Below are 10,064 nucleotides of genomic sequence, written 5' to 3'. Positions count from 1 at the left end.
CATGATTCTAATTCACTTTCTTTGTATTATATTCAAATCTTTTATTTTATTTATTTATTTTTTTGAAATACTGATGAAACATCTATGGGAAATACCGTGGATGAATCTATTGGACTCAAGGACAAGAAGAGGAAGGGTTGAGTAGACATATTCCTCCAACTGCTGCCCAGAAAACGGGGCCATCTCACGGTTACAGTAACGCATCTAATGAAGGTCACGGGACGGGTAATGGCAGAGAGCATCGAACATCCTGAATTGGGTTGGAAGGAGGCTTATGAAATCTTGTGCTAGAATTGGTTATGTTCCAGCTTCAAAGAAAATAACAACTTAAATGTGTGAGTGGCTGAGTGGGAAATGAAATTTGAGCCAAGCAGCGTGGGTAGCTACTTTCAGTTGAGGCAAGGAGAGGAGGCAGGCAGGGAGGCAGGCAGGCAGGCTTCAGTGTTGAGCCTGGCAAAACCTAACCCGTGAGGCAGTAGGCACTAAGCCGACATGGAAGCGAAATACCGAAAGTGACTTTAATGTTTGTTATTAATCATACAAGAGATGGGGGGGCCGGGGGCCGGGGGGCCATTTAAAACCCAGGTCCATGAGGTGGAGCATGAACACAACACTGAACCCCAAACACCAAAAAGTAGCTTTAATATTTGTTATCATCATCATCCATGGAAGGCCAGGGCCCCCTCGTAGTTATACCCACAACCTTTTGTACTCACTCCTTTTTCGTATTTAAGCGAAATATTTTGGAAAAAAAAAGGGGGATAGTAGAATCATCCAGGCAAAAGGAGCTAGTGAGAAATGGATGCTTCTCTATGACAACTCTCCCCTATACTAGGGTACTTCCAGTGAACACTTTATATTCAGCCACTAGATGGTCTTTTGTCTCTCTTCGACGGGAACAAGTCCTCAACCTTTTCCCCAGATTTGATGGGACTCATATTCATCCTCATAGATTTTACTTGCCCGTGTCTTTGTTTTTTCCCCCTTTTTTCTCTTTTTTTTTTTCTTTTAATTTCCAGGTAAATTATAACCAGGGTGAGGACATGGCTTTGTGTCATTAACGTACAGCTCTTCTCCTCTTACCAAAATGTTGATATACATGAAAATAAATAAATATCAATAATAATTAGTATAGTGAGGAACAACCAAATTTTAGTTAATATTTAAGGGAAAAGAACAAGTAGAACTAGGATATTTTGAGGAGTTCTTTCAGTTATGTTTAGCCAGTTTGACTGGAAAATTAAGAAGAGGAATTCAAAAAATTTAAGAAAGCTTGAATTAAACCATCGACAAGTTGTAAACAAATCCACCTGACGCCAGGGATATGGCAATTAGAAAAGCTTTGCGGGCCAAGCAAATATGACCAATCTTAAGGTGTTTGAATCAAATATCGGCCATTGTTGGGGAAGCTTCATACTAAGAAAAATAAATAGACTTGTATGACATACTATTATCTCTAGAATGGTACCCATCATATGTATGTCCGGTTCCGTTCTCATTTCTCTTAAAACGCGTGCAAATCTGATTCCATATAGACACACTAGTGTAATAGCCAAAACTGGAGCAAGTGATTGACCACCCAGTAGGGGCTGTTTTCACAAAAGAGGATAATGCATAGTAACGGCACACAGCACAGCATTGTAAGCTTAGTTTTGAACAAGGATGAGGACCCATGGTGCTTAAATTAAGTTTTCCTTGTCAGGAGAGGCCTGAGACAACACCCCAGGGCATTAGTTTGGATTACTAAAAACCAAGTCAAGGTCTCTGTCAGTACCATACCTAGTTGGGAAACGTATTGATTGAAGATATATATATGCATAGATACCCAGACAAGGAAGTGGATGTATATAGCAGGGTCCCAAGTACTGCAAGTGCAAGTTCTGAAAAGGGTTTAGAATTGATGTTTGCATGTATAAAATAGCAGATGATGTGAGTGTGTTGAAGAGAAAAGTTAGAACTAAAAAGGGTTTAATCAAAGGTAAGAAAGGTGAGGTTAGATATAGCTAATTAAAGATGTGGATAGAGGGAAGGGGGAGAGTTGCAAGACAGCCAACCATGTGTATATTAGCTGTAACGTCCCTCCCATTTATTGTTGTTTCCTTTCTTCTTTGGGAGAGCCCACATGTCCGTAACGGAACAGAATAAAGCAACATGAGACTGAGCTTGAGTTCATCTTTCCGACAGCTTCAAGAGTGGAGTAGACTTTCTCCAACATCAAACATGTCCGCTGTGTTCAGTTTCTACCCACACTTTCTCCTCTCTCTCTCTTCATATGTATAATATATCTATAATCTCCAAATATATGTATATTCTAAAATAGGTGGATGTTAGGTTCAAGAAGCACATATTTAGTAATCTCTTAGTTCATAGTTTATAAAGAAATTAATCCGTCTCATAATTAGTAACCACCACCACCCCCCCAAAAAAAAAACAAAAAAACAAAAGAAAGAAACCCATCTAAAAAGACAACCACAACTGCGCGTCTGCAAGACTGAGAAGCAACTGGCAAAGACTGCAGCCAAAAACAACAGGTTGATACTTTTTTTGTTTGTTGGTTCAACATTTGAAATTGGGAGTTGGCGCAGCACAGAAAAATAAAAAAAATTAAGTAAAGGAAGAAGATGAAGTACTATTAACGGAAAAGAAAAAAGACGGGGGGTGGAAAGTGGAAACCGAAGGGTGTAAAAAAGACAGATAAGAACAGACCACAGAAAGAGAGAGGGGTAAAGCATTTAATGGAGGACGAGGTACGAGCTAGCGTTGAAAATGGAGAAAGAAGAAATGAATCAGTGTATGTGCAATGCTCCTCTCATCTCAGCTCAATATTCCTCATCTCTCTCTCTCTCTCCTGTGCATACCTGTTCACACACCTCTCCCACTCTCCCTCACCTTCATCACTTCATAAAACTGGGTGCAATTGGAGGTTGAGAGAAATAAATAGGAGAGAGAGAACCGAGAAAGAGGTGTGGAGCTAAAGCTGAAGAATAGATGGGGAAGATGACAGGTGTGAGAACAAGAAAAAACGCAGCTGTGCATGCCATACACGTTGAAATCTACTTGGGGTCTTTCCACAAAACTTGCAGCAACACTCAGAGAGAGAGAGAGAGAGAGGGATCCTTGCTTCTTACATGAATATGTACCGATAAAAATGTAAAATATTGCACCCAAACCATGGAGGTGAAATTTTGAACAACCTTAAAACATTTTATGTAAAAGCTAGCTAGGTTTCCCCAATGTGCTTTAAAATTAAGCAAACAAACTAGGGTTAGAACTTAGAAGAAGATAAATGTTGGAGCAATGGCTCTTCATCAATATTAATGTACTAAGATTAAGCCAGATCAATGTTACCCATCCTACACTCAGCACTGAGAAAACAAGTAAAAATCAAACACTAAAAACCCAAAAAAATAAAATTAAAAAAAAAAAAAAAAACCCTAACTAATAAATTTCAAGCGAATTTCATACTGGAATTTTCCCATTCCCTTTCTCTTGGCTGCTGTGGTGGTAGTGCTGGTGTAAATGCAGCGGCGGTTGAAGATGATATGTGATAGATGTGGAATGAAAAACTATGAGAGAATATGAAATTAGGGTTTCTTACCAAGGGTGTGCTTGTTATTGTGCATCCAGACCTTGAGAACATGGCGTTTCACACAGGTCTCTTGACAGAACTGCTGCACAGCAGCTTCGTCGTGCTTCTGGATCCTCCACCCCAGCGTCTCCGCAAACGCCAGCATCTTGTCCTTCTGCTCCTGCGTGAACTTGGTCCTAAATCTCTTCTTCAAACTTCCGCTACCACCACCGCCACCGCCGGAGCTGCTAGGGTTCGATACGTCCTCTTGGTCCTCTCTACTGTGGCCTCCACCTCCCGACGTCGACGGCAACGCCAAGGGCCGGTACTGCGACGGCGCCACGTGGAGGTATCCCGCCGGAGTTCGGTAATAAGGCGAGAATTGGTGGTATAAAGTGTCTCCCTCACTCTCCTTGCGGTGGAAGTTGCGATGACAATTGCACGCGGCGCACCGTAGCCCATCAAGGGTTCCTTCGTCTCCGGCAGGCATGAACTCGCCGCAGCCATCTACAGCGTGGCCGCCGATGCCAACGGCGTGATTCTTCAAGCACTCCCTATACCTGCTGTTCCCGACTTTTCTGACGGTGGATGCACCTTCCCCTCCACCGCTACCCATTTTGGGCCTGCCCGTGTTTCCAACCGATTCATAGCTGGCCTGTACAGCCATCCCCATATCTTCCTCCTGTTCTTCGTGTTCCTCGAATTCCATTTCTGTCTCCACTTTCTCTACCTAATTCCAAGTTCCTACAGAAGTATGTTGATCATCCTACATCACCGGCCACATAGCAGATCCACCACCGTCATCACCCAAGATAATATCTTGTTCCCATGTAGCAGCCGCAGAAGCAGCAGTAGTAGTAGTAATAATAGTAATAATAATAATAATAATTAAAAATAAACAGAGAGGTTTTTGTTTTGATGTGGAGTGTTTCTATGAGCTTCAAAAGAGAAGATAAGAGCAGGAGGAGAGTGTGGCCATCAATTCCCAGCCTGCAGAAAAGGGGTGTCTTATACTTGAAAGGTTTTCATATGCTTCCCATTTCTGAATGAGAGATTGTGTCCTCTCTTGCCCTCAACCCATCCCCATTTCTTGGCCTTGGGTTTACCGGTTATAGCCGGTGTCTTTGCTCCATTGGCTGCTAGCATCGACGCCATTGGTTTTTTTCTTTTCCTTTTTCTGGTGGTGGTGGGATTCTTTTTCGCTGTGGTAAAAGTTAAGACCCTGCGAATTTACTTCGCTCCATCCCCACTCCCTCAGCAATAAATGAGAGGGGAAAATGGTAGCGTGTCACGTCATCAAAAAGATGTGGTGGCGGTGGTGTTTGGCAACTGGGAAATAGATGCCCTATCCATCATGCCCCTTGTCAGCCCAACTGCTCAAGGATATATGATTACTCATTATTCAACGTTCAAACTCGGCAATGGTAATGGTCTGTTGATGCCAATTTCAGAACACAAAAGTAAGGTGGTGTGAGGGTGTGAGGGCATATAGTGGTGGTGGAATAGACAAAAGTGGAGAAAAGGTGATCGAGCATTTGGAAACATTACAGAGAAATAAGAGGCAGGAGATGGGGGCGACTTAGCTACAAGCCTACAAACTTCGGACACGGATTCACATCGGAAAAAATTAAATTGTCGGCATTTATGCCAACTGCCTTAGTGCGATCCATCTCCGACATCCATGACGTCCCTTTGCCCTCAAAATATTCACTCACTCCTCTTATACCCTTTCCAATCAAAACTTCCCACATTTCAAACAACCCTTTACTTTGACTTGTTCCATTATTTTTATGCTCATATCTATACATATGACAGCCTTCGGGATTTGGCCACCACCTCCCCATGCTTTGCGGTATTATACATGGAAAAATCCCAGTGGCATGGTAGGGTTAGAAGGATACCCGTCATTGAATTCATATTAATGAGCGAATTCATTTTGGCTTGCTTGGAAATTATAGGCAAACTCCACCATCCGGTCATCAAAAATAATGGAGACACCCCCAAAGAAATGATAAAGGGTCATATTTCGTTGCATATGATCATATATAAGAGCGCATGTTTATTTTTAGTATGGTAGAACGTAAACGTCAATACCTAAATTAAGATGCCTAAGACTAAGGGACATCAATAAATTGGAGAGTGGAGTGAAGCAGCTCCCCACATGTACTGTCTCGTGCTCTCAATGAATGAATGAATGATAAGTGCACTTAACTTAGCCTTCACAACTCTTCTTTTTTTTTTTTTTTTTTTTCGTATAGTTGGTTATGTACGGTTAATCATGATCAATTGACACCCATGGGACAGCAGGCCTCTCTCTTTTGAGTTATAGCTTTCAATTGGATACAGCTCCAAAACTACATCAATTATATTTGACAACGAACATACCCCAAAACATCTTGCCATAAAGTTTCGAGTTACCACACATCATATAGTATTTGTTTTTTTACTCCATTCTAAATAAAATCTTAATGTTTAATAATATTAAATATTAGGTTGTTTATTTTTATAATATTTTATTTCTATTAAATATTAAAAAGTAAAAAAAAAATTTATATATGATTTTTTCTATTTAGAAAAAGTTACATATTTTGGTGATATTTGTTTTTTTATTTAATTCTAAATAGAATTTTAATGTTTAATAGTGTTAAATATTAAGTTATTTGTTTTTGTAGTATTTTATTTATATTAAGGTAATATTTTTTTTTTTTTGGCTTTTTGTTGAAAGCAATTTGTTTTCAAAATTTATGTTATTTATTTTTCTACTTTTTTTATGAATTATTATAAAGTTTTTACTAAATAGTAAAAACCAAAATATGTAACTCTTTCTAAATAGAAAAAAATAACATATTGATTTTTCTTTACTTTTTAATACTTAATAGAAATAAAATATTTAAAAAAATAAATAGCATAATATTTAACACTATTAAGCATTAAGTTTCTATTTAGAATTAAGTAAAAAAACAAACACCACCTAAGTATTAAAAAATAAAAAAAAAAATCAATATATTATTTTTTCTATTTGAAAAAAATTACATATTTTAGCTTTTTCTATTTATTAAAAGACTTATAATAAGTTATGAAAAAGTAAAAAAACAAACATTCTAAATTCCGAAAATAAATTGTTTTCAACAAAAAATAAAAAAACAAACACCACCTTTGACTTTTTCTATTTAGTAAAAAGTTTATAATAAATTATAAAAAAAATAAAAAACCTAAATTCTAAAAATAAATCACTTTCAACAAAAAAAAAAAACCAAAAAATCAAACACTCTAATAAGATTTCTCGCAAATTACACCCATACTTTTGACCAATTACTTTTTATTTGAAAGGATTTTTTTCACTTGTAATTCTCACCCAAAAGATTGGAAGGTAATTCAACCACATGCATTTTAAAATGTTTCATCATATGTTGGGAGGCAGTCTTAATGGCAATAACATCTCATTAGAAGCATGACAGAGGCATTCATTAGACAATAGTACAACTTTTCATTCAAAGGGTTTGAAATCAATGCCATAAATGTGAAATTAATATGTAATTACAAGTTCTGTAAAAGATTAAAATAAATAAGAAGATTGCTGATAGAAAGTGAATTCACAAATGGAAAAATCATATGGATTGAAGAAATATAGAAGATCGGAAGGTAATTTATCATAAGATTAAAGAAATGACTTCTAAGCGGTGCATGTTATGCTGTTACAGAAAAAATAAAGCTTAGCCAGGGTGAGGAAGAGTGGCGCCTGGACTGGAGAGCTTAGAGAGATAGATGGATGAAGGAATGGGGAAACGTACCCGAAAGCCTTAGCAATTGGCATGATTGGAGGGAGAGAGAGAGAGAGAGAGGCTGAGGCTGTATTAGAGGTTTAGAGTTATAGGGTTTATAGAGATGGAGAGAGAGAAGGAATAAGTTTTAAGGTTAAACATTGGGACTCGGAGACTCACAAAAGTCCAACAACTGACAATTAAAAATGAGAGAGAGAGAGAGAGAGAAGGAGCCAGGGAGGGGAGAGAGGTGGAGAGAGGTGGAGAGAGAAAGAAAGGGGTCCATGTGACCAGCCAAGCGTGTTTTATGACGCGACGTTCTGACACCGTACGTCAGTCACCCTCATGTCAGCTGGCGGGGAACCGCTTCCTCCCCCTCACACTCGCACACTTTATTTCACACCCTCACTCACTACTACAGTACTACTCTTTCCTTCTTTCTTTCTTTTAAGGGTCTCAGGGATACCGTGACGCTGTTGATGATGAAGTTGCTGTCTCTTTCAGTCCACTTGTCCATGACCCTCTCCCTCCCTCCCTCTCCCCGTTCCGTTTTGGTTTTCCATTTCCGTTGGTTTTTCATTTGAATGCGTTTGAGGGAGAATTGCAGGAGGGTGATAGCGACTAGTCGATATAAAGGAGGGTGGGTGGGGATAGGGAATGGGTGTGGTGTGCTTGTGCCTCCACCACCGCTCCCTTTCCATTTCCATGCTTTTTAGCAGCCTTTTTTTTCCTCTATAAAGCCCGTGAGGGCCCTTTTCCTTATTTCAAACAAAACCTTTATTATTCTATATGAATTACCACCAAAATCTCTTTCATTATTCTGTATTACTACCAATATATATATATATATACATATTTCTTTTCCTTCATCTATATTAATTAATGGCTTGGCTTGTCGAAGGGACTCACTCAAGAAAGGTTCAGATTCCTATAATGAGGCTGATTTTGTTTACAAAATGATTCCATGCAATTCTTGAAATTGTCGTTTCATTGGCTAAAGGATTCTGTCGTCTTCTCCAGGATTCATTGAAGAATGAGCACCACTTTGTAAGGGCTCTTATTATGCCCCTGGGACTCCCATGTCCACCCTCCCCGGTAAGCCCATCATCTCTTGTAAATTGTAATTAACTGCCCTCTCCCTTTTCAAATTAATTGGCCACCGCCTTATTAATTCGCAGGGCAATTAAGAATGCATCCGACCACCACTTCACCATCATTCTTCAATTTTCTTTATTTATTCATGTTTAAAGCAATCTTAAATTTATAAGACAGCCTCAAATCCGAATACGACATGTTTGAGAGAGAATAATTATCTTCGTTTCTTTGCATATTTTTACTTTCAACAATGTCAAAATTTTAATTTTATTTCCTTTTTTTCAAATGTAATTCTTAAATGATGGCTTTTTTCGAGTCCATTTAAAGGACTTTATAGTTAAAAGTCAATGGATGTGTTGCCCAAAAATCTCTTCATCTTTAGGTAAAATGTGACACTGAATTAAATTAAGTTAAATGCATTGGTTTGATGGGTGGCTGAACGTAGTAGAGGAATTGAATGCTCAGTAATACTGGTGTAGACCAGTCAAAGACACTAATCACCATCTTCAAATGCTTTAATTCCTTCAAGCACACGACGAGATATGCCTAAAAAAAATGCTTTCATATCTTTCGTCCTCGGGTGAATGTATGGTAGGTCCTTTTCTATGCCTGCAATCAAGACTTCTAATTTGTTGAATCTGTACTAACACCAAAATTAACGGTTATCCAAAAATAAAATAAAAAAACTAGCTAGGAGAATAAATGAGTTGTTAATAAGGCCCCACTATATGTACACTTAACCTTGGAAGTATAAACAAATGTTATTATCAATCAATTATTTATTTCCTTATTCAAACTAATTTAAAATCTCTACTCTAATATCCACATTAGAAGATTTTGATAAGTAGATATAAGCAATATCATGAAGGAAATAAAATAAAATTAGATTGTATCAAATTAAATAATAATAAATAAATAAACTAAAATCATTGGCAAAAAATTTTAAATTTTATTAAAAGTTTATCAAAAATTTCCAAAGATTTTTCAATAGAATTTTTAAAAGTAGCAAAATAAACCTCCTTAACTTTAGTTTTAAAGGTTATATTTTGCTACAAAACTTTTTAAAAAATTCAATAATTTCACAAATAAATTTTAATATTTTTTAAAATAATTTTGATAATATAGGTATTTCACCATCATCAAAATATAAGTGGTTTGATGGCCAAAGATTTCATGGAAATCTCCTCAGATAAAACGTAAATGATAAGGAAAGGGTAATCTCATATAAATTAAATTAAACATTGAATCATTAAAACAAATTAAAATTTGTTAATAAGTAAATAAAATATAATTTAAATAATTGTATAGTCACTTGTAAATTAATAATTACTTGGTTGAATACACAACCATAATTAATAAATATTTAATAAAATTTTAAAAATTTTAATAATATTAATTATATTTAACTTTCTTTTATATATTTTTCATAATAAAATCAAACATGAAAAAATCATTTTTTCTTTCTTATTGCTTTTAAAAACCAAACATAGTCTTATATTAATATCATTTTTAAAACTTATAACTTTTAATTTTAACTTCAGTTTTTAGCCTTTTAGTTAACACGAAAAATAAAAAATATCTCCAATGAAAATTTGGGTATTAAAAATTAAGGTTATTGGTGGTGTTTGCTTTTTGGTTAA

At 36.7% G+C, this 10,064-nt stretch overlaps 1 protein-coding gene across 1 annotated transcript; it reads right to left on the bottom strand.

Moving 5' to 3' along the window:
* Positions 1-3,279: 3,279 nt before the first annotated feature.
* LOC100248818 (zinc-finger homeodomain protein 1) lies at positions 3,280-4,725 on the bottom strand. Its single transcript, XM_002285673.4, has one exon. It carries the CDS (start codon positions 4,275-4,277, stop codon positions 3,585-3,587), a length of 693 nt encoding a protein of 230 aa, XP_002285709.1. The 5' UTR covers positions 4,278-4,725; the 3' UTR covers positions 3,280-3,584.
* Between the last annotated feature and the right edge of the window lie 5,339 nt (positions 4,726-10,064).

This window comes from Vitis vinifera, chromosome 18, assembly GCF_030704535.1.
Source record: "Vitis vinifera cultivar Pinot Noir 40024 chromosome 18, ASM3070453v1".
NCBI classification, from domain to species: Eukaryota; Viridiplantae; Streptophyta; class Magnoliopsida; order Vitales; family Vitaceae; genus Vitis; species Vitis vinifera.
Note: the sequence above shows the minus strand (reverse complement) of the source record. Positions and strands in the feature narration are given on the sequence as shown.

Bases quoted from the DNA above. Each gene is read 5' to 3' on its own strand.
- LOC100248818 (XM_002285673.4), bottom strand. From the start codon at position 4,277: ATGGAATTCGAGGAACACGAAGAACAGGAGGAAGATATGGGGATGGCT.